The sequence below is a fragment of the Vanessa tameamea genome, chromosome 25, assembly GCF_037043105.1.
Source record: "Vanessa tameamea isolate UH-Manoa-2023 chromosome 25, ilVanTame1 primary haplotype, whole genome shotgun sequence".
Lineage (NCBI taxonomy): Eukaryota > Metazoa > Arthropoda > Insecta > Lepidoptera > Nymphalidae > Vanessa > Vanessa tameamea.
The window spans coordinates 739,190-756,720 of NC_087333.1; the positions used below are offsets into that span (position 1 = coordinate 739,190).

Sequence of the window (17,531 nt, forward strand, 5' to 3'; positions counted from 1 at the left end):
CGCAATTCAATCTTATCATCGAAGTTGTAAATATAACATTTCCATTGTCATAAAAAATATTATCTATTACATCTGTTGGAAAATAAGCGATTCGTTTTTTCTAATCAATAAATAAATAAATAATATCCAAGTCGTGTATATTAAACTTAACTCAAACACACGTACTGTATAATATAACTGATGGGGTATTCTGTTAGTGAACCATTTTAAATACCGTAACTTATATTATTTAAAAAACGATACTATTATTTTACAAAATGTGAGGAATCTTTGAGACAAATAATAAAAATTGTCACCAAAACGACCCACCACGAATAAGAGAGATTCGTGACCTGCGTAATATATTAGTGAAATGGACGCGCCCGATGCAGGTCCACAGTTCAATGTTGACATAAAATATTTTCGGTCACGCCGACTTTCGAAGAAGACGATCGAAAGTGAGGGGCCTAACCCGACCGCAAATATTGATAGCGATCATATGACGCGCGCCCGGCGCGAGGCGCGCGGCGCTCGGCGCTTGGCACTCCGCGCGCGGCCGCCACTGCGCCGCCACTCCGCCGCCGCCGCCCGCCGCCGCCCGCTCGGCGCCGTCTGCGATTGTGGACGTTGTCACTGTGAACCTCTCGGTTACAATATGCGAAATCCTGGAGTGAATTACGTGTGAATAGTGAATTTATTGTGACAGTGTATCCGATTTCAGTTGGATTGCTACTTGACTGGATAGGGATACGGGATTGTTTACGATTATGTCTCCGGCTACTGAAAAGGTTTGTCTCTCTTATTTAGTCGGTTCCGAACCTGAGCCTAGATCGCCTAGAGCAGTGATGCCCAAAGTGGTCCAGGTGGACCCGCAGGGGTCCACGGGAGACTTACTAGGGGTTTACGTAGGCGTGAATAAAAAATGGGGGTCCATAAGATGTTAATGGGGGTCCACGAAAATTTATCTGCTTTTGATAGTAAAGAGCAAAAATGTAAGCATAGTTTTTATAAGGGCCTACCTACATTGTTTTAAGTACCCAACGAAGCAGATAATATTTTAATAAGGCAAGCGACTGTTACTTGTCCAAACTTGCGTATTCAATATTACGTACAATTTCGTGTACAGACTTACAAAGCGCTATCCGCCCGTTCAGACATGAACTTGATCACCACTATAAATACTTGATTTTCATGTGCTTTTATTGACACAGAATTTTCATGTGCTTAACTTGTATTTGTGAGAAGTGCATCTGTAAATGAAAATCGGTCACATGCGGTTTAATCCCAGCGCTGTCGAGACGGTTACAAAAAAATATATTTTCATCGGGTACTCAAGGTTAGCCTTTGTAGATATTAATAATAATAATAAATATCTTTTAATACCGGAATTCCCAATGTTTCCGAAACCTTCAGTTAATTTTAATATGTTTATGTCGGTCTCGTTTTGTTATCATATCTGTACTTTCCATTAATAAAACTATTACCTATTTTACGAGATTATAATTACATTATAAAATATATTAAGATAATCGTAACGCGTCATATGGTGTTTCATTATTATTTGTTTATTAAAATGGTCAATATTCCTCTCGGAATAGAGTCGTCTGGGTTGGTACCACTCACCACATATTATAACGCCAAACATCACTCACAACTCAGTGTTGTTGTGTTGTGTGACTTTGTTAGTATTACAGGTACAAGGAACATAACATCTTAGTTCCTAAAACCAATGAAATGGTTAATACGATCATATGATTCTTTTTATAGAGTATTTCAACTTTGGGTAAAACTGCTAGGTAATATACGTTTTATACATTTTTAATATTTAAAAAAAACTTGGATTGTGAAATAGCGCTTTGTAGTTAATTTGATAGCATTAAAGTCGATTCCCAGTGGTGAAAGTTTAGATAATATTGTCATTTTTACTTAATACATTGATTATTTATTCTATATATTGCGTCGTTTTAATATTCCTAGACATTTTTATGAAGTTAGTCAATTAGGCCAATTCGAATTGTCAATATCGATGACATAACTTTGCATCCGTATGCTGTAACATGAAACTTTTTTTTTTTTTAAATGATTATTAATTGTTTTCGCTTATTCCAAATTTGTTTGTTTACTTTTTAAACAGAACTATTTTGGTAATAAAATTATCAAGACATAATTCTTTAAATGAGGCTAAAGTGCTTTTGTGAGCCTATTTGAAATAAGATTATTATGACTTTGATTTTATCTTTTTATTTATTAGAAACAAGAATAGGAAATTCATGTTTGTCACGTCAATAGTCTAAATTAAATGTAGATGAAGCTGCGAAGCAAATACAGTATTAGTTTATTAATGAGCTACAACTTCTAGTATTCGTTTTGTGTATATAGCTTGAGTGATTTTTTTTTTTAGGTCTTACAAAGAAACGTCTCCTTATTTAATCTTTAATATTACAAAGAAGTGTTTTTGTTTGTATTTAGATCCGTTACGAAAATGTTTTCACTGATTGAAAACATCTAAAGATAAATTATATCTATATCATATAATTTTCTTTAGTAGTTAATTGCACCCGTGCGAAGTCGGGGCGAATCGCTAATATTATAGATTTTAATATAATTAATAGCAACAATTAAATTAATTTAATTTTCGTTAAGTACAAATGTGACAGTGACAGTAATCTAACATGAGAATGTCTCCGAGTATTCGGTTTGTTTGTTTACCCAGTTCGCGGCATTGTCTTTGTGTAGACACTGACTCTTGCATCGATTAGTTCTTTGTTTACATATCGTTACGATAAAAACAATTTTATACTCGAAATTTATATTGTGTTCAAATAAAACCTAATTATTACATACTCCTTTCGAAGAAACGTTTTAAATTTTATGTTGTTGCATATTCAAATTAGTTTATTTTTTTTTAAACAAACGGAATCAATGTTCCTTGTTGATTATTTCGAGACGTAATCCTTCTAATTAAAATTACACATTAACCCCTCGCTCGACTTTCTCGCCGCCTGACCTCAATTAACCTGTTTTTTTATCAACTTACAATAAACACACTGTACTATCAATCGGTTCTATTAAGTCTCTGTGCGATGTGTTATCGTATCCAATGGGAATTATTACGTCCGAGCGACCCGCCGACCCGAGTGACATCTGACTCGGCTATCGGCGCGTCCCTATCGGTAATGTTTAAACGTCTTTAATACCCACTTGTAATGGTCGTGTTTTCTTCGTATCAGAAGATTATAGGGAAAGTTGATTTTACAATTTACACGTCTGATTTAATATTATGTACGGTTTCATCACTTTTGCGGTGTAACTTGTATTTAAGATTAAGTCTTTAAGGATTATAACATAATTAAATATTTTTTATCACGTTTTTTCTTCATGTATTAGAAAGAGACTATGACATTTTGTTATATAGTTTTGTGTATTCATTTAATAAATCAATAGTTTTGTTGTTTAAGATAGTTATTTCTGTCTGTACGTTAAACATTATCGGCTTTACTTATGATAATATTTCTCTCTTTCTGTCATGATTGATTTGACATTTGATGGAAGAAGACAGCATTGCTTATATCACCCACCTAAACGCCGTTCATATAAAAAGCCATTCATAATTGACGACGCTGTCTTTTTTACTGGTAGATTCTCATGAGGTGCGTATAAACTTATCAGTATTGTTTTGAAATTAATAAAGGTCATTTGTTATAGATAATATTTATCTTTACTTTTCGGCCAGTGCTCTCGGAACGGTCCTCGATATATCTGTATCAATTTATTTCGTATCTGAAGCGTTCTCGTCGCTTATTGATTTTACAATGTTAGAAATTAATATTTCAAGTACGTTCGAGTGTTCAATGAAGTGTTCTACAAATGATTTACTTATTGAAGTTAATCACGAGTGATAATTAAGACTCCTCCGGATAATTGACCTCCGTAGTTGAGTAGGGTGTACACCGGTTTTCATGGGTACGCCACTCCGAGGTCCCGGGTTCGATTCCCGACCGAGTCGATGTAGAAACAGTTCATTAATTTTCTATATTGTCTTGGGTCTGGGTGTATATGGTACCATCGTTACTTCTGATTTTCCATAACACAAGTGCCTTAGCTACTTACATTGGGATCAGAGTAATGTATGTGATATTGTCCAATATTTATTAATAAAAAAAAAAAAATTAAGACTGCTACGATATTTGTCATGATTATTAAAGTTTGTCTTATTTGTGAGAAAATAATTCATATACAATCTGTAACATAGCCTAGGACCTCGTAGTGATTTCATTTATTCAAATTTTTGCTATCATGTATCTATACTAAGATTATAAAGGAGCAAAATTTGTTTGTTGTCGGTAATCTCAGAAACGAATGATACCACTCTCAAAAATCACCGTCAGAAATCTGCATTTATTAATCTAAATTATATTTATATCACGCATACTAGCAGAGCTATAACTTTTCTTATGTTACAAGTCGGAAATAATTTCCTCTTAAAGATATATCCGATTCCAAATTATGTGCAACCAAGAAAATCGTTCGCTGTGAAATGTGCGATCGGATAACTGTCTGTGGCGATATTTTGATTTTTCTTTGTATTTACAAAATGAAAGTGTTCGAAGCCGACTCGGGTTGCTAGTATCAGACAAAACTCAAAACTAAATGATATTCGTGAAGTTATCTATAAGTGTAAGTATTATATTCGTATATCGCTACAAGTGTTCTGCTGTTACTTACTTAGATAAAGTATTATAGATAAGATATACGATATATATGTATGTACATAATGATATACCTAATACTGTTCCAGTATAATCGCGTTAAAGGTTTTATCTGAGATATTATCTTTCATTGATTTATTTAAATTTGTTTCACTTGGTGGTGGACATTAATGCAGCCGTTTTGTATTTTCCACTCACAGATTTAATGTAATATGTTTCATAAAATGCTATATTTTAGTTTTATATATGCGAGATAGTTTAAATTCGATATAAAAAGGCGATTCAAAAGTGCTCGCAAGTGCCTAATTGAATAAAGTATATTTCGACTTTGATTTTTGAGTAAGTTTGTTTGTTGCTTATTAGTCAAGCGATTATGGTCATGATTTTTCTGTACATGTCATTAAGGATACAGAAAAGCCCCCTGACACCAGGCCCTACCTCCTTACCAAAGCAGAACCTTGTTTTAAATAGCAAAACATTAAAATCGATTTATATTTACGTACGTAAAACAATTTGTAAGATGGAAAAAAAAATCCCGCTGAGTTTCTTTCGCCGGTTCTTCTCAGGTCCGAGGTGTTAAATTCCGAACCGGTGGTAGATTCTTGACTATCAATAAGCAAGTGTAAATACTTCTATATTGAATAAAGATTTTTGACTTTGACATTAACGATGTAGGTATGTAGTTTGATGCGACTTACTGCTCGTATTTACGTCAACTGTCAAAGCTATCTGAGGCACGGCAGTAAAGCCGATAGGGCAGCATCATCTCGTTAGACAAGTTACAACAATATCGACAGTATGATAATCTTCCTAATGAAACAAATATTTCACACAAAATGCATTATGTATTCATGGTTACCGATCAAGCCGTATCGCAGACTATTCATATCAAATAGATACCCCGCCTGGGTAGATAACACCCACTCGTCAAACGTTCTACCGTTAAACAACAACACTCAGCATTGAAGTGTTCCGGTTCCGGTTTGAATTGTGAGTGAGTCAGTGTAACTACAGGCACAAGGGACAGCATCACAGTTCCCAAGGTTGATGGTGTATTGACAATAAAATGATGGTTCATGTTTCATAAAGCGTCAATGTCTATAGGTGTATGTGTGTGTCTATGGTGGCCAATTACAGTGAGGCCTGCCTACCATTACAATATAAGGAAAAAACAAAACAGAGAACCAACATCCACTTCAACGTTCGCTTTGTTTTTAGTATTTTAATATTAGATTATTTATTTATCAGCGTTTTGATAAACGAGTGAGTAAATTTTGTAAAGTTTCCACTTAACTTGAAGGCGACGATAAAACAGTATCGTCGAAAGATGAAAGCACCTCACTTGTCCTCGACGACCCGCTGACCGGCGATAGCGGCGATAGCCCGGCCGGTGGGGTCGCGCCGCCACATGGCTGAATGTCGACCGATGACGGACTCCATCTGTCGACGTTCACGATACAAGTTCACAGTGTCCTTATCGATTTATGACTTGCATTTTATTTCGTTGGCGTTTTTTATCATTCGGCTTGCATGTTTCGTAAGCTTATCTGTTCTCAGATTCGTCTGAATCACGTGCAAGTTGAATTCTTTATTATTATTTTTATTAAGACTTATTATTTTACCTTGCGACCGTAAAGCTTAACTTGGTTCGGTGTGCCACAGGGTAACGTTATAGATCCGTTTTTATTTATATCATATGACTTTAAAAACATGAGCCTGTTGATACAAGTGAATAATTGAACTTACTTGTATCGTAAGACCTAAAAGATAACCGTATCGTTAAAGCTTGACATCGTCGCGATAACCCGCGGCATGGAATTACGTACCGCGTTGGAATCACGTGAGAATATTCTCGATTAATAGGAAAATGATTGCTATAAATAATTAATTTATTGACTATGAAATCATATATATATATATATCTCAAAGCTCCTCAGTTATTTACTTACGTCACGTCACATATGTACACGTATAATACTTTTTAACTATTCCGCATATTAGACGACACGATGAATAAATTTGTTCTGTACATAATATCATATCTCATGTCGTCATCGGGATTTACCACGTCGTCGATCCCTGACAAATGGCATGAGTTTGTAACGTTATACTGTCGCAACGCGAACATAATCCGTTTTAAGCCAATGTTAATATCGATATCTAAATTATCGGATTGCCCCAAAAGTTACTATCGGAATTTTTAATTTATGAAAAATAGATATCCATCGGTAATCTTTACTAGTATCGCCGGAACGATTATGCGATACGGAATTTCTTAATCATCGCGAAGTGAATTTTGTTCATCGAAAGTCTTTCTATTTGTTTACTGTGACTTGCGTCACCACTCGGATCACGTCTGTGCAGTAGCAAGGCCAGTGCGTCCCGAGCGCTAACCCGCGGCGCGTTTCAGATGCGCGGCGTGCCGGCGCACGAGCGCGTGTACACGCTGCGCACGCGGCCGCCGTCGCTGCTGCCGCCCAGCCCGCTCAGCCTGGCGTCGTCGGGCGACAAGTCGGTGGCGGCGCACGCGCACTCGCCGTCGCTGGAGCGCCCGCCCTCGCAGAGCACGGCCAGCTTCGTGTGCTACGTGTGCGGCGTGTCCGCGCCCAGCTCGCAGCTGCGCCTCGTGTACTGCTGCCCCAACCCCGAGCGCGAGACCTACTACCCCTTCATCACCACGCTCAAGCCGCACCCCGACGCCAGCCCCATCAGCCCGCAAGGTCTCATACACATTGTACAATCGCTTCGTTTCACTCGACTGCGCCGATTACCGGTTTTCATTTGAATACGTAAGATCTCCGCTCCTGAGTTGGGACGTATGGTGCGTTGCAAACGTATATAAAAGGTGAGGTCGCGTTTCAGGCATGGTTCAGATCTGCGCATCGTGTTACAAGAGCATCCCGCACAAATACCCCGCGTACAGCGAGAACGGCGAACCGAATGCGGCGCACAACAACTCGCATACCAATAACATTAGGTGAGGTAAACTTTGTTGTTACTACGGCCTCATATTTATATTGAAATACATCACACCTAATACTTCACGTTCAGTCGTCGTCGGATTCGACGAACACGTATCTCGATAAATCTAAGGTCGGCCGTGTCGCGTGCAGGTTCAAGCCGTACGACATGAAGCCGGGCGCGGCCAGCAAGCGGCCGTCCGGCGCGCTGGCGCCGTCGCCGCTGGCGGCCGAGAACGGCATGGGGCTGTACCGCTGCTACGTGTGCGCCGGGCTGTTCCCGCAGCAGTCCATGGAGTGGCTGTCCACGGTGGCGGAGTACATGAACTCGCACGCCATGCACTTCCCGTGCCTGGCGGGCGGCGCGGGCGCGCGCGGCGGGCGCGTGCTGGCGTGCTCGCGCTGCGTGCGCCACCTGGCGCGCCAGTGGGAGCTCATGGACGCCGAGCGCGTGCCGCTGGAGCACCGGCGCTACAACATCCCGTCGCCGCTGCCGCCCGCCGGCGAGCGCGTCATCCCCACGCCGCCCTCCACCACCTCCGAGCGCACCGTGGCCAGCAACAGCGCCTGCACCTCCATCTACTGCTTCCTGTGCGGCCTGCACTCCGACCTCACGCTGGCGCGCGTGCTCTTCGGCCAGCCGCAGGGCAACGCGCCCTACTTCCCCTGCCTGCTCACGCACCAGGTCAGTGCCCGCCGCGCCCCCGTCTCGCCCCCTCCCCCCTGCCCCCGACACGTCGTAACGGTGCTCCCTGTCGCAGAGTCATCCCAACGCGGAGCAGCTTCGAGAGAACGGCTCGGCTCTAGTCTGCACATTCTGCTACCACTCGCTGCTGAGCCAATGGAGAAGGTGAGCACGCCTCGAATAATTGTTTATATTATATTTTGTAAAATAATAATACGCATCAGTCAGGAATATATCACTATAATATATTTATATAATGTTGAATATAATAAAATAGTCCGCGTGTGTGTCAGGTACGAGGCGCTAGGCGGCTGTCCGGCGGAGCGGCGAGTGTACAACACGCACGACTACCACTGTCATTTGTGCGGCATCAAAACCTACAGAAAAAGAGTACGCGCGCTACCGATCAAGGTGACTCCCCCATCCCCACTACCGTCATTCCACTCTCCCGTCTCGCACTTCGCACTACAGGATGTTTTATTCGTCGCAGGAGTTCCCATTCCTGATGCAGAGGCGGACGGAGAATTCGTTACTACTAGAGAACGGAGACTACGCCGTGATCTGCCTCGACTGCTACGAGAGCTTGAGGTGAGGCCGTGTCTGTACTCACTCGCGGAGGCCGACAGACGCATTCAGTAACGCGTGTGTGTGCGTGTGTGCGCAGGACGCAGGCGGCGGACTACGAGCGGCGCGGCGTGCCGGTGGACAAGCGCGAGTACAACTGGCTGCAGCAGCCGCCGCCGCCCGAGGACAGCGCCGACGTCACCATCGCGCGCCTGCCCTCCGGCGACCGCTCCGACAAGCTGGTCAGTCCTATCGATACGCTCCCTGTTGGGCTTTGAATGTTTCATTATTGAAGTGACAGTAATCAGAAATGTGTACGTGTGTGCGGCCAGATCCCGCAGTCGCTGGTGGTGCGCGGCGCCAAGCGGCACAGCCCCAAGCACTGCGCCGACCGCCGCCGCGACCGAGACGCAGGTGCGTGCTATTCCTTATACTCAGGTTTGGCTGCATGCGTGCATAAATACAACACGACTTAACCGTCTACATCGATGCGAACAAATTAGCGTACAGCGACATCTATCCGCCGGGGCCCGTAGCGCCTCGGGCGGAGCTCTTCAAACTGACCGCCATCTGTCAGTATAAGGATTGAACAGGATTTCCTACTAGAATGATAAATGCGAAGTTTATATACTAACATTTTTGTTACTAAATATGTTTCTGATAAATGTATACTCTAAATTTTCTTTGTTTTGAAATTAATTGAACACACAATTATTTTCTGACGAAACGAGAGAAAGGCTTCAATGGATTACTTTTAATATTTTAATTAGAAACCGCGTTTTACTCTACGTCTAAATATTGGTTGCTTGATTTTATAACGCAAATAAAATCGTTCAATTCAGCAAATCAAAAGAGTCGAACTAAAATTTTAATTGCAAGATTTAACTGCATATAATAACGCGTGACGTCAAAATTAAAGCGAGACAAAATTAATATAAATTATTGGAAGAAACACAGAAACATGCATTTATTAAATACACCTTTAAATTCTGAACTTAGTGACTCTCAAATATCAAAAATATTGCTAAGAGAAGACAAAACCGTAAATAAGATTGAAATATTATAGAAGAATGAACCCTTGCCAAATGATCTCGTAATGTCGTCGGGACTCGAGCCCTTTTTCGTATCACTGTCTTAACTTTCATCCGGAAAGGAACGTGAAGCTTCATGAATGCCAATATGGAATTTATTGCAAGGCATTCGTGTTTTTTTTAGAATACCAGCCTAATAACAAACTTTATAACGCAAACAATAGAGTACAATATCGCTCAGCAAAACAATAATAAGTTTCGATGTAAAGCGGTAAATAGTCTCTAAAGCGTAGGTATTTAGGCCTAATTTCGTCTATCGAGGACTATGCGATATTTCGTAACTGGGTCGGATATTATGAGAGGAAGTCGAGGATATCACAACATATTGGTGTTTCGCGTAGATTGGTCGGTCGTGGTGCGCGGTGTAAGCGGAGCGGGTTTTGATTTATCAAAATAGAAAACTAAGAAACTCCGGTAGATGGGTGATGTGCGAACTCGTCTGGGTGGTACCGCTCACTAATGGGTCATTCTTACGCTAAGCAGCAATAAATGGTCGATGGTGACTATAACCCAACTATAAACGACCTCCTAGGTCGTATATTACCGTCCTATTTAAACTAATAATATTTATATTTATTTTAAATGATTAGTGGGGTTGAAGCTGGCTTCATACCAAAGTTAATAGAATTAAGTTCAGCGGTTTGGCCGTGAAAGCGTAACGAGCAGAGTAAGCTTCACGTTTATAATATTAGTACAGATTCCGACTTCAACAGAGACACCGTTTTACTCCTACTACGTTATTTAAATTTGATGTACATGTTTTCAATCGTACAAATCAAGTAATTAACGATTTTTATCGTTAGGAAAGTCTGTATAACATTTACACGATATGAACTTAAGTACGTAATGATTGCGTTTAGTGATTATTATTTACATATCAAGTATGTATGTTTTATTTGAAATGACGTCCAATCATTTTAAACACATTTTCTATATCCGCTATTCGCGTGTGCGTCGCGCTGTTCCCAATTACCCAGTGGGAGTGACGTCACGGACCTGCGACCCGATATCAGAATTGATTCAGTATTCGATGAATTCCCTTCGCCACTCGGACATCGGCTGGCGTCATTTGGTTATCCAAATGATAACTATTCCGATACAGCGTTCCATTCTAAATATAATATCCAATATAAAGTTTTATAGAGACGGATTTTAACTATTTTGCATGTATGTATGTTGTTTATAACAGTTTGTTTTTGTTTGTAATAGTACATTATAGTTCAAAGATTTGGCACATCAAGGTTAGGAATTTATCGCTCCATTCTGCCTCTTACCTCTTTAATAAGGTTTAGAACTTATGCAACCACGACGTTCCAATGCAGTTTAGGAGAATTACACGTGGTAAAATGTTATTTGACATATGCAGGATCCCACGCTATATCTTTTACCACCGAGCACAGATCATATATAGCACAGGCTTCTGTCATAATACAAGAGTTGTCGAAATTATTTCGCGTTTTTCGATAATGTTAAAGGGATTATTTGTGCAGGTTTATCTCACAGGCTACCAGTTAAAAAACTGTAATGAAAACAATTTCAAAGTGGCTCCCAGTTAAATTTAATATTATAGAACGAGATAATCTTGAAGAAACCCAACAACTGTATTAATAAAGCGCTTCGGGTGCGGTGCAGTCGGAGCATAAACCGGCGAGCTATATTTACACGATGCCGTATGTCGTGTATGTATTGTGCGATATTTATAAATAAAGAAGAATGACTCATTATATAAAATTAAAAGTGATGTAAATTACTTCATACTCGTATTTACAGAAATATTAATCAAATAGAATCAAATTCGACAAGTGGATGGAACAAATGTCAGTTCCGGTTAAAGTATCGGCAACAAACGTTACCGAAATTCCATATTAAGTACATGCATATCAGTTTTCAAATCTCGCGCTTTGCTGTGAAGCAACATGGTGGAATAAACTTCAAACCGTATTTAGAGAGGAGTCATCTGCCGATCAGTGAGACATTATGAGCTTTCCTTTATTTGAGGTAAATGACGATACCATATCGAATATAATATATTAGGGTCCATAGTAAATATGGAATTTAATTGTTGTGTAAAAGCTATTTGATTCCTCGGTAACGATATATCGCAAAGAGTAAAATAAATTCACACATTCATTTAGATTTATCTCGGTGTTCACAGCGACCAACGTTTATATGGACCATAGTCTTTATAAGAAGTTCTACCGCCGTATTACATGCATTCGATTAGAAAATATTTGTATGATCGTAACAAAATCTATATGTACAGATTTGAAATAAATACGCTGTGATGTGTAAATGTATACACGAAATGTTACTTCATTGTTTGTAAATTATAATGCAGCCGTATTAAAAAGTCAATCCTTGGACGCAACTTGAAACTGTAATATTTCATAGCAAAAAGATAAATCTTCAGAGTAGCTCATTGAACGTTTTCAACCAAGCAACTCCACTCCGCCGGAGTGCTTACTTTCTGTAAAGTTTGTAAGATAAAGTTGGGTTAATTCATGCAGCTTTGAACGAGGTACGTTAAAACGATAGGGAAGTTCCGAGAACTGTTTAAGTATTGTGGCGCCCGACGTGGGGCTAGCATGTTTGTCGTAAAACTTCGTAATTCACTTGGTATCGAACACAGATACATTACGTTAAAGAATTATTATTTTTTTAATATAACTTTAAATTTTGTTACAGAAAATCTCCCTTTTATAACAATGTTTTTAGGTTTATTGTCTAACGTAGGTCATACGCCAATCTTCATAGTTTTAAAACTTGAATTTAATTGCAATTTCTCTAACAGACTAGGAGCGATATTCATATTATTAGAATTAAGTTCATACGTATACAATGATTTGTTTCTAATACTTTATTTTAGGTCGTTAAGATAATATTTAAATTAACTTCAGCGTAATCAATACAAAGATTACCGTAGGATAAAATCTCCCCAATATGTTATTGACTTCGTTGACGCCACGTAATAAAAACTATGTCCAAGACTATAGGGACTTGTTTACGTTAGGGTTAGACATAAAGCGGAGGACAAAATTGCCCTCTGAATGCAAAGGCGCGCACTCACACGTAGCCGGCGGGCGCGTTTGCTCAACCGTATCGCTAAAAGTCGGACTGTGACGGCCTCTAGTGGAGTACGTTGCGGCACGGATTAGTGATGTTATTTGGATGTGTCGATAATTGCTATAAAATAACAGTTGTTCCAATATATTTGAACGAAAGCGTTAAAAATTGAGCCTGAGAACATTATTATAGGGCAGCGGAATATATAGTTTAACAAAAGTTTTTATTTTTTATTTATAGAAACGGGCTCAAATTATTTCCTGCGTTAAGAATACAGTTTCCCCTAACATTTGAATCAAACGTTGTTATTTACTTGTCGTTAACTCTCCGATATACTCAATAGGACTATTGTAGCAATAATTGTAGTTATAGTTTTTTTTAAACAACCTCCAATATACTAGTTTTGAAACACTTTCTCTGCGTGACATTCATGATAAATCATGAATTTACATATTTACATAAAGCGAGCAACACTAAGTGCAAGTAATATTGGCGGTCCATTATCGGCTCGGCATCAGCGTACACACCGATATCGATAGTTCAACAGCTATGTCTCTAAAGCCAGCCTTTGTTCTAACACGGTAGGGCTCTCGTGCGATGTCGGCGATACCGCCTCGTGCCCCTTTTGTCTTTGTTTTGCTTCCACAGCGCTGCGTCCGATTTTATCCCCGCCAAGAGTCCAAACAGACTTTTTGTCTTGCCTTTCATACTGTGACATCGTTATTTTTACCCCTTGAAATTTCAAAATCGCCGTCAAAGTTTACGTACTTGATACGATTTTTGTGGGATTATTTTTATATTACGATAAGAAATTCCGGTGTGGAAGTTTATTATTTTATTTATGATTTACGTTGAAGTAAAGAGTAATCATTAAAATAGACCTGTGGAGCTGCTTTTATTTGCTATCCTTTGGCTCGCATACTGACCATTTTACGACACTGTAAATTATTTGATCTTGCAGCAAATACTAATAAACAGAAATGATTAATGGAACATGACAGTAATTTACACGTGTTAATACATAAAAGGTCATTTTAAGGTATATTTTCGATATGAAAGCCGTGGCGAGATTAAAAAAATGTGATAAGTTGTATTCTTGATCATAAAAGATTAAAATGTCCGTAAGAGATTGTCCAATCTATGCATGTAACATCCAAACACATTTTTGCATTCATAGTAATATAAGTATTCAATAATAACATCAGGATGTAAAAAATAAGTATAATTCGATCAAATAGAAGCAGTTCATTACTTTCAGCTAGTCTCCTGTATATAAATCCTTTATCCGCACTGCGCATGCCCCGGCCGTCGTACGGATTATTTGGCGACGTTTGTGTGGGCTTTTACTATTGCGTGTAGCTCGTTACGTTGGTCCCTTTCGTAAGCCAAAAGCCAACTATTCCGATGTACTCGACTGTGTATTAGTTCTTTGATAATAATAAATGACTAACAACTTTTTTTTTTCAATTGATTTGTTCAAAGTATTGTTTTAAACTATTTTGAATCATAATTACACAAGTTTGAATTTTTTTTATATTATAATGCTTTTTTCATAATATATATGATCTATGATTTATTTACAGTTCTGATTAAAGATACTTGATGATTTCAGCAATAATTTAATTATTAATACGTTACATATGTACAACAAATACCAAACTATTGTACATATTTTAAAAAAAACAACGAATACGAAGGATTGCTAATTATTGAGTATAAAATCAAAAATATATATATACTTTATTCAAGTACGGTTTTACAAGCACCTCTAAATGGCCATTTAACAAACTATAGATATTAAGTGAATCTGCCATAAATATTCTTAATCGATTTTTGTAAATTAGTATACCTAAAAAATCTTTAACATTGCCATTGTACAGTCGGACTCCTTCAAATCGAATAATTTTTTGACGTATTGGCTTCTACGACACAAGGTTTGTAGTGAAGATACTAGTAGATATATTACTGCAAAATAACAGTCTGAACAATCCCACTTGTGACCAAAAGCCACGCCTCCGTTCAACGTACGTAGCTTAGTTCGCGGTACTTCTGTGCGGATTACATGTCACGTGACAAAGTTTCTGACAAATTCAAGTTTCCACACGAAATTTCACTTTACTGTCGACCACAAGATGGATTATAAAGAGCAAAACGCAACCCAAATTAAACACATAAAAACTTAGAAGTTTTAAGGATTTGTTCCCGCTGTTATTTACTTTGATTCTTATTTAAATAACCTTCATGAGTAGGAAACTTTGAATAATATTTGAACTAGAACTTTATTCAAATTGATTAATATATATATTGTTCTACTGTATTAATTTGAAGAAAGTAAAAATATTTACATTTCCTATATAAATGTTGTCGGCGGATGAATTTGCTGTTTGCTCGCATATGTTTACTCAACGTTCGTTAGGCTGAAATGTTTGTTTCCTAAGTTTGTCTGAAGCTACAGATGTGTATTCTACCTTGTCCGTAATATCGGAGCGATATTTTATTTGAATATACAAATGATATCGGACTTATACGTGCATATAATTTATTTATTTATTTATCTTTAAAAAATATTTTTTGTATAGTTATTCATCTATTTAAAGTACTGGTTATATGTACGTATAACTTTAGTTATAAATGAATATACGTACGTTAAATTTGATAGGATACCTCGCTGTTTGCTGCGACCGGTCGTCTCATAAAAATTGTTTGTTCTGCAGGATAAAGTAAAATCTTTGCCTGCAACTCTTTATCGTATTTGACATTGTTATCCAAATCAAAGGCTAATATGACCACATACCAGGGACGGTCGAGCAATCTTATCTTTGATATTTTTAGTTTGTATATAACAAGTAGTGAAATTGTAAATCTTTAAGCACAGTACCCATCTCGGTAATACTGAGATGAAATGCATTAGCCACTTGTTTACGACTCAACGTGTTCCGTTATAAGCTTAAGCGATTTGCACTTTACTACAAAATATTACTTTGATTCCTTATTGCCCCGGGTTGTGAGAATAAATCACCGTACAGGAAATTTTAAACAGCCAAAATCTTATACTTATATAAAACAAAAGAATCAACTTTCAAATATACAAATAAAAGTCAAGGACAGGTTCAGGTTATATTTAGAAATCCTTAGAGCCTTATACAACTTTCTTTTTGTCGGAAATAAACTTTTTTTGTTACATTATTCCAACTTTATCTGCTAACTTGTTCGCGTCACATTTGTGCTACACATTTTATAACCTGTCAGGGTATTAAAATATTGTCCTTTTCAATCACCAAAGCAAATTTCTTCATAATCTATTCATTCTTCAAATTTATTTTATTATTGCATTTATAATATTAGTAAAGGTTAAGTTACCCAAAATTACTAGAATATAATAGTTAAAAGTAAAAGGTTTTACCGCTATTCGCGTGCGACTCGTTCCCTCGGTCACGGTCGCGTTCCGCTTTATGTCCCGGGTTGAATAATTCAGCCGGGTCGGGCTAATGGTGCCGGGGCTCTCTTTAACCCCACTGTTGTGCGTTTACGCCTTGTTTTGTGGACTAACGAATAAAATTGTTTTCTCTCATCGTCTAAAAGTGGCACCCGACGTGGGACAAGTTATTAACAAAACTAAATTTTTAATTTAATTTAATTTCAAATTTAAATATAATATAATATATAAACAAAGATTTAAATAAGTTCGTTTTAAAACCAAGAATAAGGTATGAAATCTTTATGAAATAATTTTCGATATACATGTTTAAAATCTTCGTAGTTTTTAGCACATACTTTTCGAGGTTAGGTTAGTAAAAGTTTATTGCCTTTGAAATTTAACGAGAACCACACAATAAATACACTATTTGTTCGTTACTTAAAGCATCCTTATCTATTTTAAATACATGTTACAAGATGCTATGTATTTATTTCATTAGTCGACCACACATATCTTAAAACAACGCTTAATACAGCAGTCACGTTCATGAAGTACTCGAGCCAGTACCGACAACGACTATAAATTTTAACCATTAGTTAAATACACTATTTTCCACCTCACCTCTGAGTAAATAAACATCATAATCGCATGAACTCACACCACAATGGCTCACGGAACAAACATTATGAGGTCCCGAAGTCTTTACTAAATGGACATATGTCATATAAAGTTGAAATATCACGTAGGTCACTTCGAGGGATTAACGTTCTAATCCCTATGAATATAGAGGTGGTAATTGTGTATCTTTATGTTCATGGAGTGGTATTAAGATATTATTACCGCACCCTCTTTTTACGAGCGTTTAATCTTCGGGTCGCCGTGGTAACGTTTTCGTTTCTCGTTCCTCACGGACGGTTTTATTCACGGATAGAGTGACATTATTTAGCAAATTTGTAAGTAAGTCGCCTTGTCTGTCCTGTTTATGTGTTCGTGCCTAACTCAAAACAAACGTCGAAGATTTTTATTTTAGTTAGCTATTTACTAAGTAGGCGAGGTGATTCG

The 17,531-nt window shown here is 38.1% G+C and overlaps 2 protein-coding genes across 5 annotated transcripts in view; one reads left to right on the forward strand and one right to left on the reverse strand.

The window, feature by feature from the left end:
* Positions 1-6,804, reverse strand: part of LOC113399535 (cytochrome c oxidase subunit 4 isoform 1, mitochondrial) — a 181,350-nt gene extending 174,546 nt beyond the window's left edge. The window contains exon 1 of the mRNA XM_064218930.1: positions 6,793-6,804. The gene's annotated coding sequence lies outside the window, so the exon portion shown is untranslated. The remainder of the gene's footprint in view (positions 1-6,792) is intronic.
* LOC113399529 (uncharacterized) overlaps positions 1-17,531 on the forward strand; it is a 136,742-nt gene that overhangs the window by 70,470 nt on the left and 48,741 nt on the right. For 2 of the 4 annotated variants that reach the window (XM_064218921.1, XM_064218922.1), the window contains exons 8-15: positions 7,099-7,408; positions 7,551-7,665; positions 7,802-8,333; positions 8,410-8,498; positions 8,627-8,744; positions 8,824-8,921; positions 8,998-9,139; positions 9,230-9,311. In XM_064218921.1, the coding sequence (XP_064074991.1) occupies positions 7,099-7,408; positions 7,551-7,665; positions 7,802-8,333; positions 8,410-8,498; positions 8,627-8,744; positions 8,824-8,921; positions 8,998-9,139; positions 9,230-9,311 (1,486 nt within the window). Of the gene's footprint in view, positions 1-529; positions 768-7,098; positions 7,478-7,550; positions 7,666-7,801; positions 8,334-8,409; positions 8,499-8,626; positions 8,745-8,823; positions 8,922-8,997; positions 9,140-9,229; positions 9,312-17,531 lie in introns of those variants that run through there. The other 2 variants (XM_064218923.1, XM_064218924.1) reach the window with 2 other exon arrangements.